General features: G+C 35.0%; 1 protein-coding gene across 2 annotated transcripts; it reads right to left on the bottom strand.

Annotated features, from left to right (window-relative positions):
* Positions 1–5,499: 5,499 nt before the first annotated feature.
* On the bottom strand, positions 5,500–14,640 carry LOC127121277 (protein CROWDED NUCLEI 3). Of its 2 annotated transcripts, none has more exons than XM_051051824.1 (8): positions 14,154–14,640; positions 12,324–12,533; positions 11,075–11,328; positions 10,694–10,964; positions 10,506–10,589; positions 8,003–10,104; positions 6,120–6,315; positions 5,500–6,026 (listed from the first exon to the last, which is right to left on the bottom strand). In XM_051051824.1, the coding sequence occupies exons 1-8, from the start codon at positions 14,475–14,477 to the stop codon at positions 5,793–5,795; spliced, it is 3,675 nt and encodes a 1,224-aa protein (XP_050907781.1). In that variant the 5' UTR covers positions 14,478–14,640; the 3' UTR covers positions 5,500–5,792. The 2 variants fall into 2 exon arrangements, with proteins under 2 accessions (XP_050907781.1, XP_050907785.1); XM_051051828.1 differs by having other exon boundaries at positions 6,126–6,315.
* Between the last annotated feature and the right edge of the window lie 8,458 nt (positions 14,641–23,098).

Raw genomic sequence — 23,098 nt, 5'->3', positions numbered from 1 at the left:
CGACCTATGGATGTGATATGTTGGTACTCTGTATGGTTGACTTGTGGATATCAACAATGTACCCATATTTACCTGAACGAGTACTGCAACAATTCAAATATATATAGTATATACCTAAGGACCCCACAATTGTTGCTCATTCCATTGTTCTCCGCTAAGATGTTAATGGGATAGTTATCAACTACCTTGAGCATCTAGTGTCAGAGGATGTATGTAGTGTGTTATCTCATCGTGCATGGAATACAGTTACATATACATTCAATGATTTTAGTGTCCCATCCTTAGAAGACACCAGTTCCAAAAGGATATCCCCTTACACCAGCTCATTGGGAAATACTAAAAGAGGAATAGGCAATGACGAACCATGTCATGAATGTATTGCTTATATATCACAGTATTGTTGTTATTTGAAGAGATGTCATAGCTAGAGAAAAATTTCAAGAAGGTACTCCTGAGAGGGTCACTTTGCATACGACATTATCATATGCACGATTTTTATTGCAGTATAGGAGGCAAAGGAGAAACAAGAGCGTTAGATATACCCAATAGTTGAATTTCAATTTGTATATTTTATATAAACATTTTTAATGATTGAGTTATAAATTATGTATGGTTTGTGATTAATATATATAATATACGGTTTAATGTAAAAATTACGAATGAATGACTTATGTATTATTTATTGTGTGAATAATGTATGATTGTGTGACTAATGTATGAATAATGACTTATGTATAATATTTTGCAAGGATTTGTTTGGAGATTGAAATTTGAATTCACCATGTGGTATCACATATACACATAGTACACATACATTACAGTTTCAGAGATTTGTCTGAATATTAAAATTTAAATCTACCCATTTGTCATCTTGTAGGTATGTCTAGAGATTGAAATTCATATTCATCGTATGCACATATACATATTACACATCCAATATAGTCTCAGGGGTTCATAATTTATCCCTTTGTTATATTGTAGGAAGTGCACACAAACAATATTGTTCTTAGGGTGTGTTCAAATTTTATAATCTAGACATATTTTTTTACTTGAATGAAGAAATGGGGCAAGATTATTCTGGACAAAGTGGAAGAAGGATATTGTAGATGTGAAAAGAGTAGGAGATCGAATCATAGCATGAAATTTGTAGTGAAACAATGTGCCTTTAATGTTATTAGTGCTTACACATCTCAAGTTAGGTTGGAAAAACACCTTAAAATAAAAGTTTTGAGAGGATTTAGAAGCATTACTTCAGAATATACCCCAAGAATAAAAGCTCATTTTAGGTAGGAAGCGTAGCACGAGGTTTTGAGGGTGTGTATGGGACTATGGCCTCTAGGAGGTAAATATGGAGGGTAAATTCATCTTGAAGTTTTTGTTGTACTTTGATCTTACTATAGCTAATACCTTATTTAAAAAAAAGATATGGGCAGTTAGTCATATATAGTAGTGGTGTGACATGTTCTAAGATAGATTTCTTTCTTATTTGGAAGTCTAATTGAAAGATTTGATTGGACTACAAAATTATTCCGAGAGAGATCTTGACTACCCAACATAGAGTATTGATTATGCGTGTAAGAATAAAGAGAAAAATTAAGAGAGGTAGTCATATGGAAACGCCATGAATCTAGTAATGGCATTTAAAATGTGAACAACAAGGAAATTCCAGCATAAGATCTTAGAGAGAGGGTTGGAACAACCACAAGGAATTACAAAGAATATGTGAAATAAGATGACCCAAGATATTAAAAGAGTAGCTAAAGAGACATCGGAACAATCAAGAGATTTTGGACCTAGGGATAAAGAATTTGGAATGAAAGTGTTGAGAATAAAGTTAGAATTAAAAAAAATTGTTTTAAAGAATGATTTAGGTGTAAAAATGTCAAAACTTGAAGAAATATATATATATATATATATATATATATATATATATATATATATATATATATATATATGTGTGTGTGTGTGTGTGTGTGTGTGTGTGTGTGTGTGTGTGCGTGTGTGTGTGTGTGTGTGTGCGCGCGCGCGTGTGCGTGCGTGTGTATGTAAGAAAGAAGGTGGTGAGTGAAGCAAGAACTCAAGTTTTTGATGAATTATATCAATATTTAGAAACCAGGGAGGGGGGAAATCTATATATACTTGTTAAAGGATGAAAAATAAATACAAGAGATTTGGATCAAGGGAAGTGTATTAAAGATGAATATGGCAAAGTCTAGATTCAAGAAAAAAAATATAAAAAATAGGTAAAAGATGTATTTCTATAATTTATTTAATAAAAGATATGATATCGCACTAGAGTCTAACATATTCGACATTAGACAAGAGGATCAAAACTATAATTACTTCCGCCAAATTCAGAAACCATAGGTAAAAGAAACGTTGAAAAGGTTGAGTAACAATAAGGCGGTTGGGATAAACAACATACCTATTGAAGTATGGAAAATTCTTGAAGATAGAGATATTGAGTGTCTCGTCAAACTCTTTAACGAGATGATGAGGTCAAAGAAAATGTTGAATGAATGAAAGAGAAACACTTTAGTCCCAATATATAAGAATAATGGGGATATACAAAAATGGGAAAGTTATAGGGAAATTAAATTTATGAGTCCATAAAACCATGGGAAAGAGTGATTGAACTAAAACTAAAAAAACTAGACTCAAATCACTAAGAATCAATTTGGTTTTATGCCTGGATATGACGGATGGTGGAGCAATATCAGATTAACCAACAAGATTTGCACTTAATTTTAATTGACTTGAAGAAGACAATTGATAGAATGTCTATAGAGATTTTGTAAAAAATCTTATAGAAGAAAGGGGTTAGAAGAATTGCATATATTTGAATTATCCAAGATAATGTATGAAGGGGTATCGACTAGTATGTGAACACAAGGGTGGAGAGACGAATGATGTTTCCATTACATTGCATGAAGGTTCAACCCTAAGCCCCTGCATTTTTTACTTTAACTTTGGATTATTTACGAAGGACATCCAAGAGTTATGCAAGCTTTTTGCATATGATATAGTCTTATTTGAATAGACGAATGAAGATTTGAATGAAAGATTAAAGACTTTGAGACGAATTTTAGAAAGCGGGTTTCACCTAAGCAAAAGTAAGACGAAATATGTAAAAAATAAATTCAACAAAAGGAGAAGTGTATCTAGCCAAGAGGTGAAAGTTAGAGACCAGATCATCCCACAAATCACGCAATTTAAATATTTTAGATTTGTAATACAAAACAATGGAGAAGTAGAAGAAATGCAAACCATCAAATTCAAATTTGATGGTTGAAATGGAATAGGGCTTCAGAGGTTTTATGTGACAGAAAGATACCGTTTAAGTTGAAGAAAAAAATTTATCGGACTGCGGTAAGGAATGCGATGTTGCATGGGATAGAATGTTGGATGAAGATGCTTCATTGAATGTGATAAAATTAAATAGGATAAGATTAAAAATGACAATATTATTAGAGACTGTTGAAATAGCATCTATAATAAAAAAGATGGTGAAATATAGATATCAAAAGTATACTTGTAAATTATGTGATAAAAAGAGTATATTAAATAAAAATGAATCTAATAGCAAGAAGTAATAGAAAGATCTAAGAAAATCACAAGAGAAATTATTTAGAAAATCACAAAAATAATAATTTAAATAAAAATATGATCCTGAATAAAACATTATATCAAAATTTGATCATGTAACCGACCCCACTAAGATCAGGGTGTAGTGTTAGTCAATTGTAGTTGGAGATGCATTTCTGATAAAGATACTAGTAGTGTTAGTCAATTGCATCGAGAGTTCATTGTGGGTACAAAAGGATAATTTCAAAATTTTCATAGAATTTCTTTTGTAAATCATTCAAGAAAGTGAGATTGATAGATAGGCCCTTAGAGATTGAGAGAAATGTTCATATGGACGCCTGTAACGCTGCTACTTAAACGTTAAGATTTTTATAGTACACTATTTCATGTGGTTCTTACAAGAGAATTTTTTTGCACAATTTCAGTTACATTATTGAAAAATGATTATGAGACGAATCAAAATAGAAGGGTAAGATACTTCACATTTTTTCTCCCAAGATATTTACGACATCATTAGTAAAATATAAAGAATAATTATAGTTACAAAAATATAGCCTTTAAACAAAATAATTGAGTCTAACCGTATCTGACAATAGTTTGATGTATTCCTAAAATTCGAGTCATAAGCCAATCAAATTAGTTCAAAACCAGTACTAGAAAACTAACTTGAACTAGTTTTTATTGACTATTTTTTTACCAACATAGATACTTAGTAGAAAGTACATGCAATATCATCCCTTCCGTTCCATGAGATCAACGAAAAACCAATGAAAAGATGGAGTTGCAGAAGGCGAAAAATTCTGCCATATAAACATGCCATTGCTGCCTATGGTGCTGCGTTGGCAAACCTCCTTCACAAATCATCTATGATGGTTGGAAAAAAAATCAACTAGTCATTCTGCAAAACCCCGCATGGTCTCAATTTAACTACACTGAAGGAGATCAATGGTATCATGCACTATGAGACGGAATAGTTCAGAGATTGATAAAATGAGGAAGGGATTCATTCTAAATCGCAAGCAAGTTTTCCCAGTTCTCAGTGAAAGGTGATTCGACATATGTATTGTGATTCAGAGCATTTGAAAAGTGATAGAGCTTTAAGGTACTTGAGCTCAGACAAAGTTTCTGGTTTGAATTCCAAAAAATTGGCACAACTTAGAGAACCATCCTGAATGGGTCCACTGTTCAACACAGTAATAACAAAATATTGTCAAATTTCTTCAAACCTTGTCTAAGGTTTTTCTTTTAACTTCTTCAAAATTTAGCAGTTTAATGTTAAGTCATGCAGATGGGTAAAAACTAAGAAGTACCTGAGCATGGCCGTAAGGTTTCTACTTTGCCAAACACATCTTGCACTCGATGGTGATAGAGCAGTATAGTCAAATTTGGTATGACATATTTTTATGCCAATCACCATATTCCTGTCATAGGCTGTAATACACATGTTTCTGCCACAGACAGCAACACTGTGATAAAGAGAGCATGTTGGCTTTGTCTATAAGCTTTAACCTCTTCATGATGTTATTGAGTCAAACATGACGAATATGGATGAAGATAAATTGAAAAGGAAAAACACATACAAAACAGGAGTTTACTTGAATTCTACTGCATAATTTGCCTCATGATTTTCATTGCCAACCACGAATTTGGCCCCTCAATAATGAAGTGAATATATCAATACAAATACCAACATGGATCCCTAGAGAAAATCAGTGACAGTTTGGACTAAAACAAATAGAAGAGATCATAGATGTGTTGAAAATGAATCAAGAATGGTAAAGGAAATGCAAAAGGTGAACAAAAAGACTGACCTCTTTTCTTCCTTTGTGATTATGGAAATGCTACGGAAGAGAGAACGTAAGATGTTAGCACAGTAAGAAAAGCCTAACATGAAAATTGAACACTCCTTTACGATTCCGTTGAATATTAATATCACTTTATCATTATTAATCATCTATTATTGTAAGAATGGAAAATCATATGCGCCTAAGCAATACAATACAATCCTACACAGTACAATCAATTTGCTGGATGACAGTCAAAATGGAAAAAAGAAAGGCAAAACAATGGTTTGTATCTTTGCATTAATAAATCTCAAAATAAACATGGAAGATAACCTAGAGATTATGTCTACTCTCCTATTTAAAAGGAATGAGGATTTATCTATATTTGATAATGTATTATCAAAGAAATATTTAACATTTTCATCATGTTGTGAAAAATTTCAGAATCTTCTTTCCGATAGACACCTCGCTAGGATCCTCTTCTTCTTCCTCCTCCTCTCCCTCTTCTTCTTCCTCTTCCTCTTCCTCCTCATTTTCAATGTCATTGATTATGCTTCCATCTTCATCTCCATATTCCAGTGTACCACTTTCTTCAACGTGGTCCACAGAGTTGGTTGTAGCACCATTGTCATCAATAATGTATGTTGGTATTTCAAACTGTAAAAAGTATTTGTATATTAAGCAAAGGATAATATATAACTAAAATTCCAATAAAACCAATCATCAAAAAAACAAGATTAAATAAATTACCCTTACAACTCGATCATCTTTGAGCTCCACAGACTTAACTGTTGATACCTGCACTTGAGTTGTGGTTTGGATATTGTCATCAGCTGCTACTGCTTTAAGATTTTCATCACCCTCCTTCTGTTTACTATCTGAATCTTCTTTTTCCACGTTCTTTGTTCCATTAGTTAAATCTTGTGCTGAAGAAACTGTATCTGCACTGTTCAAGGAAAGGCATGACATCAGAATGTTAGACTTCTCATATGACTTAAGCAATTATGGTTTTAAATAGCAATTATCATATTATTAAGAGTGCTTAGTGGAAATTATTACATTATTAGGATTAATTATGTAGGTTTATCTTTAGAATAAATACGGGAAGATAGGAGAGAGATTATCACCGTGGAATTGGATAGGAAAAAGGCCATTTTGGCCTTAGAGAGGTGCAGACCTCGAAGTTCTGCAATATTACTGTGTAATTCCAAAGGATATTCCCTATTTTCTTTTATATATCAGCTGGTTTCTATCACAGAACAATCAAGAAAGTTTTGACCAGACACGTGAAAGACACAATCAGTAACACCCTTGACATCCTCTAGCAGTAATCTAAATGACTAAATGGCATTAAATAGTTTCCCAATCGGGCAATCGACCTCCTATTATACACAGTCAGATCTTACTTATAATTGGAAAAGTATCCACCACAATAAATCCATGCATGCAATTCCTTCAGATAATCCAGAAAAGAAATCCAAAATCAAATCAAGATTGAGTGGCTTCAACTAAGATCGTTTTCATTTCACTAGAACATTATTTATGAATAATCAAACATGAAATCAACAAGAAGTTTCTCTAATCTTTCAACTGACATATCAGAAACTACCATCTCAATCTAAATTGTCATTAATATCTGATAGCTAGTGCATTTATGTCCATATAAATAATCAATCTAGCACTGAAGTAGCGATTAATGCCAAAATAGCAAATATCATAACCAGAACAAGAAAATGACTATTATGTTACAATTTTCTCAAAAATTCTAATGATACTTTGGATCCAAAGACTCAGTTTTTCAACTGTCAGCCAAAAATGTTTCCCTTTGACAATAAATTTCAACACTCCCGTGGATTTCATTCACAAGGGTGAGGAAAAATATAATCACATTAGACGGGATGAGATTTATATGTAAAAATTTCTTTTCTAAAATCCCAGAACTACCTCCGCATCTCACCTTTATAAAAGACGAGTGGGAATGTAATAATTATTAGCCAAACACTTAGATAAAGAACAGGTTTTTCATTAATTTATTATGAGAAAGGTTATAACCGAGAATCTATTTACATGACTTGAAGCAAAAACCAAGGCCCTGTTTACTTTGTGAAAACATTTTTTATTTTCATTCTTTAAAATTTATGTCAAGTTTACTTGCTAACAAGAAGTTATTAGACTCTTGAAGCGAACAATTGTGTGTATTTTTTGAAAACAATGAAAATGTCTTTTCATTATTTTTAAAAATATAGAATCTCTAACCAGCATTTCATCTTTATCCATCACAATTGTTCATTTAAAGGTCTCACATCTTTTGATTAGCAAGTTAAAATGAACACATTTTAAAAAATGAAATGAAAAAATTATTTCAGAGTAAATTGGGCCTAATATTTCAATTTGAATAAACCTTGGAAATGACAGAAACAATCAAGCCATATCAGTGCACCGAATTGGCACACCACAATTTTACTTTATTCCTTAATGTGAAGGGGCAACAAGAGGGGAAATGAGTGATGAGTTACTTCAAAACTAAGTTCCAGGAAAACTATCAAATAAATAAATACAACCAGTGTGTACACTGACAGTGGTACAATAAAGTAAAACATTTAACCTTTTATGGCCCCTGACACTAAACTTACGTCTTATGCCGCCTGAGATTGTATCGTGTCTCCCTAGTAACTTGTGGGGATGGAGGAACTGTTTCCCTTTTCTTCTTGCGCCTACTAGTTGTGATACTATCTGAATGTCCTTCACTATCAGCAGTGTTCTGCTCACTTTCTACAATCCTGGAAGTTTGTGGGTGTTGCCGCTTCCTCGGCCTTTTACCGATAACGTTCTCAGTGTGACCGGAGTCTTCTTGACTGATGTCTTTGATATGATCAGTATCATAAGACTGCAAACTCACATTTTCCTTAGAGGTTTTTCCTAGGAACTCCTTGGCCTCCTCAACCACTGCCTTCACTGAGCGAGTTCTAGCAATTCCAGATTTGCTTTTCCTCCCAGGTCTTTTTCGACCAACCTTTGGGACTGACTGTTGAGAATCATCTGGACCTCCACCTGTCAAACTTTCCATGTAGCTGTGCTCATCCATGGACAAAGAGTATTCATTATTCACCTCTCTAACAATGTTATCGGATTGGAAGTGTGGTGTATCGGAAGAGGGAAGAGCCGCTCCACCAGCTGTCTGTTGTTCTTGAACATTAATTATTGGTCCTTCTATATTAGGAGATGCCGTAGGCTCTTCTACCTTTTCTATATTAACATTTACATCAGACTCTGGCGATGTCCCACCCATATATGAAGTACCAACAGAATCTGTTTTTGTACTTGGGGATAATTTGAAAATCTTGGACGTGCATTTGCGGATCCAAGACACAGGCCTTGTAGATCCAGAATAGTTCGAGCCAGAAGCAATAACATTGTCCTCGAAGTTCTTAAGTTGTGTATCGTTTAAAACAGGGGAGGGAGGCAAGGGAAGAACATCTATTTCTTTACTGTCAGGTAAGTGAAGATCGGACACAACAACGTCCCTAACAACTTCCCCACAGTCCTTGCAATTCCTGAGCTTCTCAACAAGTGCGATAAAATAATTTCTTTCAGCCACAAGGCGTTCACGCTCTTTCCTCACTTTCTGGCTAAGATTCATAAGCATTTCAGAATCTGCATGCATCTCATGTTGGTCAGACTTCAGCTGTTGCTTGTTTGTCTCGAGTTCTTTTCTCTCATTCTCTAACCTGGTCCCCTCAGACTTTACTTCTTCCCATTCCTTTTCAGTAGCATCCTTCAACATATCAATATTATTAAGCTCTCTTTCCATCTCCTCCTGAAATTTTCTCTCTCTTTCCTGTAGGTTTTTCTCCATTTCCTCCTTCCTTTTTTGCATTTCATTCTCAAGATTTCTTGTTTTCCATTCAAAATCTTCAAGCATTTGTGCCTTTTCATTTTTTATCTTTTCGGACAAAAGAAATTTCTCTTGTGTAATTGAATCACTAAATGATTCCTTATCCAATTCAAGCTTTTCCAGCTCTTTCTTTAAATGATCTTGCATATCTTGCTTCTCTCTTTTCAACCTTTCTTCCTCACCATTCTTCAGTTTTCTTAACCTTTCTTTCTCCTTATCAATTTTCTCTTGTTCTCCACTAATTTCAGATCTTTTCTTATCCAGTTCTTCCCATTCCTTCTCAAACCTAATTCTCTCCTCCCTCAAATTTTCAGCTTCCTTCATAATAAAATCCTTCTGCGTTCTGGTATGCTCTATCTCCTGCTTTAGTTCCAATTGCAAACGAGAATGCTCTGATCTCTCATCTTCAGTAAGCTTCAAATTCTCAGTGTCTTGGCATATTCGCAGCTCCTGCTGAGAAATCTCAGCTCTAATCGTCCCAAGTTCAACATTTAAGTTCTCCAAACTCTCCCGTTCAGCAATCAAGTGCTCTTTTTCCTTCTCCAGCTCTTTCTCTTTTATTTTCAGAGTCTTTTCTTTCTCCTTCAAAGACTTCAACTTTGTCTCAAGTTCCTTATTTTGCTCCTTTATTCTCTCAGATTTCTTACTCAAAGCCAGCTCTTCTTTTCTAACCTTCGTTTCCATATGGTTTACTTCGATTTCCCTATTCTCCAAAGCCTCCACCTTACTGCTAAACTCCTCAGCAAGGGATTTCCGCTTTTGTTCCATTTCAAGCTCAAACTGCTGCAACTTTAAATCCAGAGTATCCTTTTGCTCATCAAGAATTTTCTGAATCCCTTCCTGTAAGAAATACATGTACATTAGTTAGAATGCAACAAAATCATGTGAATTACTCAATGTAACTATAATTCAACTTATGTAAACTTGCATTCAGAAAACACACTACATATCACAGGATAATGAGTTTGACAACATAGCTACAGAGGCAGGGACATTGTTCTCAAAGTAAATTTCAAAAAGGAAATTATCATATTGACCACAAAGGTAGGGATGTTACTTGGTTGATATGGTTTGAGTTTGGGATAAACTAAGATCATCATAATTAATTGGATTGTTTTGTTTGATTTGATTCTCTTAAAAAAACATCAGCAACTACACACCATAACAACTGATTTGGGTTGGATTATCAAATTTAGAAAACATTCTATTGTATTGTAAAAATACCAGATGTCTGAACTTACTCTTTCTTTGACACTAAGCTTTAGTTCCAGTGCATGTAATTCTTTCTCTTTCATCTCCAGTATTTTCTTCATAGAATCCACATTCTGCAACCATAACCACAACATTAATGATGGAAAAACCAAACCAAAGCAAATTACATGTTTACAAAAGGCAAATGAATTGCACAATAAGAAATTAAAAAACAAACCTTCTCTTCCGCGTCTACATTTGATACTCTTTTACTTATCTCAGCTTCCTTTTCTTTTAATAAAGAATTAGCAGAGTCAATGTTCTTCTCCAACACTTCTAGATCTCTCGCTTTCTGCTTCAGGTTTCTCTCGATCACGGTCACATTAGTTTCTCTCTCACCAAGATTTTGCCTACCATCAGATAGCATATCCTCTCTTTGTCGTAGCTTCCTCTCCCACTCCTTCAAATCTTCCCTTTGTTTGTAGAATACTGTTTCAAATGATTCCCGACTGAAACAGGGAAAAATACAACCTTCAATGAACTGATTTACAGAGCACAAGACTAAATATGGCTATATGAGTACTAGAAATATTCATCAAGATTAGAACGTGGTCCATACTCAGTAGCTACTGACAAACGCTCATTTTGAAGCAAACTTTCGCGAACCTCCACCTCTCGCAATTTCAAATCTAGCTCTGCATTTTTTCGGTTAACCTCAGCAAGCCTAGCTTCTGCATCATAAAGTTTCTTGTTAACCGTTGAAGACTTCTCTTCAATTCCATCCACCAATGCATTTGCTTCATCTAGCTTTGTATGGGAGGAAGACTTGACTTGGGCAAGCTCTTCTTGCATTGCACGCAAAGCTCTCTCAAGCTGCGGTTAATAAATTTCAGCAAATTAGGACAATTTAGGACAACCTTAAAATCAAATGAAAGCCAGTCCTCAAATCCTATGTTAAAAGTCTCAAGGAAAGAAAGCAATTTTACTCTTTCCATTCAAGATCAACATGTAAAATAGCAAAGACAACCAAAACACAACAAATTAGTGGATATTAGGAGACAAGTGCAGTATACATATATGCATACATCTATCTGTCTATCAGATCATTGCAGGTTGTCCAAGAAGTAGTTTGACTAAAGTATGGCAAGATATTCTATATCCAAAACTCAATTATGCATGCCCACCAGTGCATAAGTTTCTTTTTTGTCTTTTTTGCAAACCAAGCATAATACAATGTAAACATTATCATCCAAACATATTTTTCTTTCAAAAACAACCCTACATTTATTTTAAAAACCAAAGCCATTGCATTTCCACATTTTTGTGAATTATTTTAAAAACCCTAATAATGTCAAGAACAAAAACCTAGGAATGATTTCCACACATCAAGCATATACGATGTTTTGAAAGTGTCACTGTCAGACTGAGATCTAGTTCAGCCATGAAGTAGCATCAGCTACCTAACATGCAAAAATACTTAAGACGGTTGATGATGAGGTACATTAACATGTTTAACAACTCTCATCAAATCCAAACAATTGAGTAGAAAATAAATTGCGGCCATAAAACATAACTGTGAGTTCCAAAATGATTAAAACTTACAACAGACGGAACTGACCAGGTCAGTGAGTAATTCTTATAGATCACAAACATAGCACTACTATTTAGTCAATTAAATATGCATATATATTTCATAGTGAAGTTAAAGAAAAAGGGGAAAGCAAAGTAAGCAACAGAAACAAAACCTATAGCTCAGCCTCAAACCTGGGATCAGCTCTTCCAATACTAACCAATGTCAATAAGAGCAAGTAAGCAAGCACAACCAAATTCAACACAATCATATACTTGAAGATAGAAAAAGAGCATACATCGGATCCACACTGCTTTTCTAAACTCAATGCTTTCTTCAGATTTTCCTCTCGCTTCCCGACTTCAGACAATGCAATCAAATGTGAAGATTGTTCTCGTTTTAAAACCTCTTCAGTTTCAGCTAGTTCTTGCCTCAGCCGATCAAACTTGGAACTCCACTCTTGCTTCTCAATCAACAGAAGGCCCATGTTGTACTGATAGTCAAAAAGCTACAAAAAAATGAAAAGAACCAAAAGTTCATCAATGGTCAATCATCGACAAAATTATATATGGTTTCCAAAAGAACACACTGTTACAATAATGTTCTAAAAGCACAACATTTAGATGCGACATTAAGTCTTAACTACCCACTTAAATACATTTTTACTTTATTCTACAGTGGTAATCCTTATTCAGATTTCATTGCATTATCATGACAATGTTTTTAGAACAAGTGGCTTTAATGAGCTATTGAGTTTGAATTTAAATCACGGAGTTAAGGCAAAAATTAATGGAAATCAATAATCAGAATCAGAGTCAGTCAATACAAAGGCATGAATCACCTTAACCTTGTTGCAGAAGTAATTAGTTTCTCAAGCTTGAATTTATCATTTGATTCCAACTTAAACCATTATATTTAAATTAAAGTTTATTTTCTAGTGTTACAAAAGTGTAATTGATAATCGGCGCCATGGTATGTTTTCAACAATATAACAACCGGGCCTTATCCAACTAAATGGGACCGGCTTTATAGATTAATCGACGCCATAATGTTCTAATATACAACATTCATATCTCTATCCAAATAATTAATCTCTTGAGCTTTCTTAATAGTTTCCCTCGTATCTTTTCTATAGGTCTTCTTCTGCCTAAGGTGATTTGACTACTCTCTGTCTGTTCTATATAATCTATAGGTCTTCCCTCTCTTTATGCCCAAACCAGTGAAACCACCTATGCCGAATTACCACCATCTTTTGTGTGATATGTGTTATCCCCAACTCTTTCTCTAATGTTATCATTTATGTTGATGACCTAGTAACAAAATTAACGAAAACATTGTGATAAAAAATTAGCTAACAATTTCTCAAATACAAATTATGTATGTATCCCCTATCCTGATAGGAAAATACAGGTGATATCAACATAGTGGGTTTTAGTAAGTGTACTTACTGTACAGAAGTATAAAAGTCTCGTAAAATAAAAGAAAACACAAGGATTACAGGGGAACTCAAGACTCAAGAGGCCTGGTTTCTCCCACAAATTCCCTTGTTAACTCCTTTCACAGTCATACTTTCTCGCTCTCTCACACGGTGTTGTCAATTGCTGATCATAAAAAATAAGGGTTTGTTAAATTCCCTATGCAACAGTGTTGTAGCGCCTCTATAGCAGCTATTTGACAACATTTTGTACTAAATGGCATGGTGCAGAACAATAGCCCTTGTGTACACATTTATCAAACACTGCCAATAGTTTACATGCAATAACACGAAGTACTTTTCCTTCATTATTACTCCATATGCTAGTAAAAAGCAATCAAAAGAGCTTATTCCTCAAAATTATAATAATATCAACATACAAACATTAATAAGCAACTGCAACTATATTTTAAAATTAAAATTAAAATAACAACAGCTACTAACAAATCCTAACTGCAAGCATCTAATCGAAATCGACCCATGATCTTATTTGCAAAAAAACCTGAAAAGTAACTAAATTCAAAATGCAGAATTCTCTATAAAAGCAAAAAACAACATCATAATCATAAAATTTAGCACAAAAGCATCAATTCAATCTAACCCTAACCAATTCAAAATCAAAAAATTGCACAAATCAAAACCAAACTAACAAACCTCTTTTTCGAGCCTGGAGAGTTTCTCCATAAGCGCTTCCTGATCCTTTCTCTGCATCACCGCTTCATCCAACAACCCAACCTCCCTAAACTTCTTCCAATCCTCAGCATACCCAGCATCCAACCCAGAAGCAACCATCATCCCACCTCTAGCTTCAGTCAGAGAACCTAATGGCGGCGGCGGAGGCGGCGGTTCATCGGCGATAACGACGGCTTTGCCTTTTGTGGATGGTGTGAGGCCAGAACCAGGGGTTGAACCGACTCGATACGGAGTGAATGTTGTCGTCGCAGATGTGGGCCGTGCTTTCCGCTGCGGCGTAAACATTGTGCCGTCGATTTTGGGGAATTTCGCCGGAAAAGTTTCACTCTAGAAGCACGGTTAGGGTTTCGGGTTTCTCCGGTTTGGGTTTTTTGAAATATGAACTGTGAAATATTTGGAACCTAGTTTTGCACAACGATCATAAATTGGAAACAGAATCAATGTATATCTTGTAAAAGAAAAATAGGAATATGTTGGTGTTTTAATTCAACGTAAAAAAGTGATTTTTTTTTCAAAATAACCAAATTTTTTAAAAATAAATCGAAAATAACCAATTTTTCGAAAAAAATATCAAAATAATTAAATTTGGTAGAGGTGTGTCAATTATACCAATAAGAGGAGGCGTAAGTAGTATTGGTGCATATGCATTGGGTCTCATGAGGAGGCGCCAATGCTTATGGCGTCTGCATTGGTCCTCATGAGGAGGCGCCTGAGTGTCTTTTTAAAGGTGGGCGCCAATTCATGTAGCGTCTGTTTGTAATGGTCATGTGGGCGTCAATTCAACTGGCATCCACGTGTTTTGTCTAATAGATGTTCCGTCTCTATAAATATCACGCATTGCATACAATTATTTTCACTCAAATTCATCTTCTAGTCTAGTTCAACCATCAATTTCAATTTTCTTTGTTTCAACAATGTCTGCATACATTCAGAAACGAAATGCTGATATAATATTTTCTGCCGTTGCGACTCCGATACAGGTTTGAATTTGGAACACAGATACATTTGAACGTCTTAATCGGACATTGTACAATTGGTTAGAGGGAGAAATTGGAGAGGGTGGACGAATTATAAGAATACAATGGCTTGTGTCCACGTTCAACCAACACGGAGAAGTGTGCGAATGGGTGGATATTAAGATCGACCAAGACGCTCGTAGGATGATGCATTACATGTTCAAAATTGTTTTGATGGTTGTAATTGCATAGTTTTTGTATTCTAGTTGTTTTAATTGTTTGTGTTATTTTTTATGAACAACTGTCTTTTCATCACAAACGTCTACTATGAAGTAAATTTAGTTTTTCATATATTGCAACAGATGTACTTTAAAATAAATTTAGTTTTTCATATATAGCAACAGAGGTACATCTGAATTTATCTGGTTGTGCTCGTTCCAACACTAGGACAGTTATTACGATTGTGACCTAGTTGACGGCATTAACTACATAGTCTAACCATTTTGTTCGCTGTATCCATTTCGGTTCAAATTCGGGTGCTGTTAGGGCGATCCTTTTTCTTCCTTCGCATAACTTCGTTGTGTCAAACGATGTCCCCTTGATATTCTGGCCAATAATCCTCTTTTGCCACTACCGAAAAACTAATTTTATAAACATTTGAAAGGTTGACGACTTTGTAAACTTTAGATAGCAAGTAGGATGGATCCCTTCGAACCTTTGAGAACGCCGCAATGACATGGGAGCAAGGGGTACGAAAGGCTTGAAACCTTCCGCAGTCGCACCAACCTCTATCTAGTTTGACTCTGTACTGTCCCATCGGCATGCCCTCATTATGATCCATGGAATCGGCAACACTAAACCAACCTTTAGTTCGGTCAAATACCGTAACCACGTGTGTGTTTGCTTTGACAGCTTCATGTCTGATGAATTTCATTGAAGCATCACTGAACAACTGTCCAGATTGCAACACTGAACTCCATTTTGAGCGTCTGGTTTCAAACAACGCCCCTAGCCTGAAATATGTAGCTTGCACCAAAGCGGTTATTGGTAGGTTACGGATGCCTTTGAAGACAAAGTTCATTGATTCCATAAGATTTATTGTCATGTGGCCCCAACGATGACCGTTGTCGTATGCCCTAGTCCACTTCTCCAACGGAATACTATCGATCCACCGAATCGCATCTTCGTTCGACAATCTTATTTCCTCACGGTAGTGTTTGAAAGAAGGTTCTGATAATACGTAACCTGCATTGACAACCTTCTTACGCAACGTCTTATCTTTGATTTCCCACATGAAATTTTGAGCAATATGTCTAATACAAAACGCGTGCATCGAAGGAGGATTGAGGGGTGTCTATCAGAGATCAAACACAAGTTAGGCTGAGGTGCAACGTGCAATCAGAGATTTCTTAGGAAAAAACTCCATCCCTCAGCAGTCTCCCTTCAACTAGGGCAAAGGCGACTGGAAAAATATTGATGTTTCCATCTTGTGTCACTGTCATCAGTAACGTTCCTTTGTATTTTCCATACAACCATGTACCATAAATTTGTATAATTGGTTTACAGAAAGAAAAATCAACGATACAGGGTTGATACGCCCAAAATAGACAGTGAAATATTCTATTTCCAACAGCATACGTACCATTTGGTGTATATGCGGGCAATGTTTCCATCTTGACGATTGTCCCGGGAGCATAGTGTTTTAGAGCCAACAGATATTTTGGAAGTTGTTTGTAAGACTCCTCCCAATTGCCAAACACTTTTTCAACAAATTTTGTTCTAGTTATCCATGCCTTTCTATACGATGGAGTGTACTCGTACTCTGTCCTAATATGCGAGATTATTGTACTCACCTTTAACGACGGATTGTCGCCAATGGCAGGCAATATTTCATCGCATATTAGCTGAGAGCTTAATTTACGATGATCCTGCATTGGGTTTATCAGCATGCATGTGTGATCTGGACCCATTAATCCAATCTCCTAAGACTCGCTCCTCTTCCGGTACGAAGCTGACAACCTAAAAAGGTAGTGCTCATTCGGACAATAAACTTTATACCTCAATGCGTCAGTTCTGTCAACTTTGAAATCTATTGATAGTTGCATGTGGAATTTCTTAATGGCTTTTACACATTCCTCTTTTGTGCGAAATGTGTCTCCTTATTTCAGAGATCCTTGCATTTGCACATAAGGATTGTACCATACATCTGCCGAAGGTTCATCTGAACCTAAATTTAACCTTGTCATGTGTTGGGGTGGGCAATATACATGACTTGCTGGTATTGTCTCATCTTCCTCTTCAGCATTCATCATCGAATCAACAATGATCTCGAGTTCCTCTTCTTCATCATCTAGAACATTCACCTCAGCTTGTTCGTCATCAGTCTCACAAAACACTTGTGACTGATCAATATACTAAGACTCATGTTGTTGATGTGGTACTATATACAACTCTATATCATTGTAATTGGATTGTTCGTGACTTCCAAACATATGTTGAACATCATCATCATCTCGAATCTTCTTCTGATAAAATTTGACCTGGTTTTTTGCAAACCAAACCGGATTTTTATAGATGATTTGACCCACATTATTGCACTGCAATTTCTTTTCTATTCTTTGTTTCAGATGTGAAAATTTTGATCATCAATTTATTGTAAACCGAGTCACCTCTGTGTTTCGAAATCAAAAACCGAACAACTGATGATCAAATATTTCACCTTCGACATGGGCATTGATCATGTAATGTTGTGTGGAAGATATTATGTTGAAATATTAAATATGTAGATAGTTTGAATGGAATTGGAATTGAATGCATTGTTAAGTTGTTCATCTACACAACATAAATAGCTTGGTCATTGGTAAGTTGGTCGTTGCATTGATAACTTGGTCATTGTCTGTATAGACTTGACCATGCATGCAGTAGAAGGAATCCAACACGTAGAGAAAAGATTGAAAAGAATACACATGTGCCAGGGAATCAAATAATCTCTAAGCTCTATGCCTTAAGATTCCAACTTAGGCGCCCATTCCCTAGGCGCCATAAAGTAACTGAGGCGCCAAAGGGTTAGGCGCCTCTTCACAAAACTACACTTAGGCGCCACTAGGAAAGGCGCCCCTTCCAATTTCCCTACACTAAGGCGCTAAGAGGAAGGACGCCTCTTCCTTGCATGTGAGAAATCACATGTAGGTGCCAAACTCAAGGGCTCCTCTTCCCTTGCATGTGCTTTCTTCACATGCGCCAAGAAGATTCCTCACATGTTAGCTTTCTCTTCCATACTGAATTTTGTCATTCTCTTGTCTCCTCTTGTCTTTCCATGCAACCAATCACACTCTTTTTAGGTTCCAAACCTACTCACTCATTCATCTATAAATAGTCTCTCATATCAACAATATCAAATCATCTTCATCAATACTCAAGTATTTTCTTCTACCACACTTCTTTCATCTACCAAACTCAAGCTTTGCAAATTCAAATTATGTCTTTGTTGACTATGGGCGATGAACACAAAGGCACAATCGAGAATATCTCGGCATTTGTATGTTATCTCTCTCTTTTAGTTTCTATTTTTGGATTACTTCTAATAGACATCTTCTTTGTGTTATACCTTTGTAATATCTCTCTTTTAGTTTCTATTTTTGGATTACTTCTAATACATATCTTCTTTGTGTTATACCTTTGTATACTCTCTCTTTTTAGTTTCTATTTTTAGATTACTTCTAATACATATCTTCTTTGTGTTATACCTTTGTAATCTCTCTCTTTTTAGTTTCTATGTTTGGATTACTTCTAATAGATATCTCCTTTGTGTTATACCTTTGTAATATCTCTTTTTTAGTTTCTATTTTTGGATTACTTCTAATACATATCTTCTTTGTGTTATACCTTTGTAATCTCTCTCTTTTTAGTTTCTATTTTTGGATTACTTATAATACATATCTTCTTTGTGTTATACCTTTGTAATCTCTCTCTTTTTAGTTTCTATTTTTGAATTACTTCTAATACATATCTTCTTTGTGTTATACCTTTGTAATCTCTTTCTTTTTAGTTTCTATTTTTGGATTACTTCTAATACATATCTTCTTTGTGTTATACCTTTGTAATCTCTCTCTTTTTAGTTTCTATTTTTGGATTACTTCTAATACATATCTTCTTTGTGTTATACCTTTGTAATCTCTCTCTTTTTAGTTTCTATTTTTGGATTACTTCTAATACATATCTTCTTTGTGTTATACCTTTGTAATCTCTCTCTTTTTAGTTTTTATTTTTGGATTACTTCTTATAGATGTGTGTTTGTTGAGTATGTATTTCTTTTTCTAATTGTATTTTCTTACTTTTTTGTTATTAGGATCCGAAGCGTTTTAGATGTCATGTACATGAATATGTACCCCACGATCCTTTAATAGAACCATATATTAGAGGATGTGAATTTGGAAATCTACTAAACATTGTTTCATACTCGGTGGACTACAAGTTCATTCTGGCTTTGTTGGAGAGGTGGAGACCCGAGACCCACACATTTCACCTTCCGATTGGTGAGTGTACCGTCACACTTGAGGACGTGTACATGTTGTTGGGTATTCGTATAGACGGAAAGGCGGTGAATGGGCAAGTTAACCAAGACAACAATATATGCAATGAATTATTGGGTGCCCCTTTGTTAGACGATGAAACTGAGGGAGACACATCCGGTCAAGCAAGGGGGCAAGGTATAAATTTAAAATACCTAAAACAATATTATGTCAGTATAGTATTGTTCGACGATTCAACCGAGTATGAGAAAATAATAAAAGCTCGATGTTATATTATGATTTTATTTGGTAACTTTTTGTTTCCATAAAGTACAGGTAATTCTGTGAATATAATGTATTTACCTTTATTACGCAACATTAATAAGGTAAACACTTATAGTTGGGGTTCAGCTGTGTTGGTCCATCTATATAGTGCAATGTGTAGAACTGCAAAAAAGAATTCATGTACTTTTTTTTCATGTGCTTATTTGCTTCAAGCTTGGGGGTGGTCTAGAATGTCGTCGCTCGCCCCAATAAATGAGTGCCCATTCGTGTTCCCCTTTGAAACCAAGTAAGTCTAACACTTTATCATTCACCATTTAGTTAATTATATTTATTATTTAAATTAACAGTAAATAATATTTTTCACTTCTTTTTATTATCTTAGGTGGTCAGTAAGGGGAATGAACTACAATAGGTGTCCGAAACACGCTATTGTAGTCTATCGAAATCTATTGGACCACATTGGACATGACGATGTAATACTCCTACCAAACTATATTTTAATTTAAAAATACTTCTCAAATTATTTTCCATCTAACGATTTGGTATTGTTTTATAGTTTGTTTGGAGGCCATATATGGGTCTGAATCATGATGTGAACCATGACGATGCTGCAGTTTGGACAGCGAAGACACCGATTATCCGATTCACTACAGTGGAAATGCACCAAAGTGACCGAGTCAAACTACAGTTCGGAATGCTACAACATATTCCAAAATCTCCCACGTGTTTGGGGAATTGGCATCAAAAAAGGGCCGATGCACAGTGGGATTATTCTGACTGGAGAGACTTTGCAAAAGACATGTGTCGTCAATGGAGGAATCGATGACAACATATCTTGAACGAACCAGTCATCCAAGGTGCAAGACCGACTCAACAATATATGGCATGGTTTAGGTCTGTAACAACTCAGCAATTTGTATCTGAGTCGCGGTATTTGATGGATCCACGCCAACTTGCTTCGTCATCGTATGCCCCACATCAATTCACCACCCAACACCATTGTGAACCCACTCAAACCCAACAACCAACCACACAATATCAACCGACCACATACACACAACAACCACACACCCAACATCGCAACCCATTCATGCCAATCACCCAACAACCAACCATCCAACTTCGCAATCCATTCATACCACCCACCCAAACACAAAACCAAGAATCAAACCCCGCAATCACAACCGTCTATAGCCCAGATGATTCATATGGGTTACGTCATCGTAGCCCCCCACCAATGAACACCCAACCACTATTTAACTATAGTACGCCTCAGGAACCATTGCTTCGTTTTCAAAACGACTCAATACCGTCCCCAATTCACCCAACCCCAACGCCTTAACTACGATGACATGGGCACCGAACTCCATTACGGAAGTGCCGTTGGCCAGAACCCCTCCGGATATTAGGAGCAAATGATGACACATCTGTCAAATACCGCCGGAACTTCCGTCGGACCTTCCAACCAGCCATCGCTCGATCAGGTCAGCACCCAAAGACCACAAACACCTCAAGAAAATCGTGGGAGACCTCGGAGACAAACTAACGCACCGGGATGTGGAACGGGGGGACGTTATAATCGGGCGGGTCATTAGTTTTTTGTCTGTCCAATGTAACCAATTAATACATATTTAATGAATTTATTTATTTTCATTATTATTTTTTATGTATTAAATAATAAATATTAAATATTAAAAAAAAAAAATTTAAAAAAAAAATTTAAAATTAAAATAAAATAATAGGAGGGGGTGTATGCGCCAGATGAATTGGCGCATACACCCACCTTTAAAAAGACACTTAGGCGCCAGAGGCATTGGCGCCTCCTCATGAGGGCCAATGCAGGCGCCACAAGCATTGGCGTCTCCTCATGAGGCCAAATGCATGTGCGTCAATGTTACTGGCGCCTCCTCTTATTGGTATGGGGGGCGCCAATTCATCTGGCGCATCCTCTACCAGACTTGGTTATTTTGTTTTTGTTTTTGAAAAATTGGTTATTTTCGATTTTTTTTTGAAAATTTTGGTTATTTTGAAAAAAAAATCTAAAAAAGTTAGATTTTTTTTAATCTATTAGGTTTAGTTTAAAAAAGAATTCTTTGTATTTTAAAAAAATATTAAAATTAAAGGTAGTGTCCTAACGTTCTGCCATGTCATACTAGTATTTTAAAATTAAATGTGTGATTTGACGAAATACACTTCTCTGATTGGTTGACAGTGTAAAAATATTTTACACTGTGAATGCATAGTCTTTTTTCTCAAAATGATAAAAGTATTTTTTTAAATATTAAAAATCATTTTAAATTTGGTTTTTTAATTAAAAAATTATATCTTATAAATAATTTTTTGAAAAGCTATTTAAAATAGTTTTAAAATTAAGTGATTTTTTTAAAAAAAATATCTAAAACATTTTTAATAAAATGATAAAATATCTAAAATAGTATTTTAATAATAACTATTCAAATTAAAATTTTATTTGAAGTTTTTATGAAAAAAATTATAAATTTTTTTACACAAAAATAAAAATCTATAATATTATAAAAATTATTTTTTAAAAAAAACTGAAACAAACTGACGTATTTTTCTAAATTTAATTGATATTGACCCATGTGTAAAATAGTTTACTGAATTTGTTTTATAAAAATTTAACAATTTTACATCATCCAATAAAAAAATATCAATTTATTTCGTTAAGTCAGCTCAGTTGATAGTTGTATAGGGACATCATATGTAAAGGCACAGGTTGAACCCACAATTAGGGGTGGCAAAGCGGACAGTCCACCCCATTTAGGCATGTCCCATTTAAGCTCGTCCAAAAGTGGGGTGGGAAGGAGCAGACAAATTTAGGCGTCTGAACTCAAAAGTCAAGTCTGCCCTGCTTACTAACGAGTTGGCGGGTCTGTCCGACAATTTTCTTTTTACAATTTGATTTACTACAAAATTTACAAAATGGTTAATCATTACTAAAGAGACCGACAAATTTTAACAACGCATAATAAAAATTTAACAAGTCTTAATGTAAATGTCATATTATTCAACATAAATAAAACAATATAATTACAATATCATAAGCTTAAAACAAACATACTGAAATTCCAAAATAATCCATTTGATTTAAAAAATCAACAAGCACAACCTAGTTAAGGACATATATGGACAA

The sequence above is a fragment of the Lathyrus oleraceus genome, chromosome 1 (assembly GCF_024323335.1).
Source record: "Lathyrus oleraceus cultivar Zhongwan6 chromosome 1, CAAS_Psat_ZW6_1.0, whole genome shotgun sequence".
Lineage (NCBI taxonomy): Eukaryota > Viridiplantae > Streptophyta > Magnoliopsida > Fabales > Fabaceae > Lathyrus > Lathyrus oleraceus.
The sequence above is the reverse complement of the archived record's forward strand: the minus strand, read 5'-3'. Positions and strand labels throughout refer to the sequence as shown.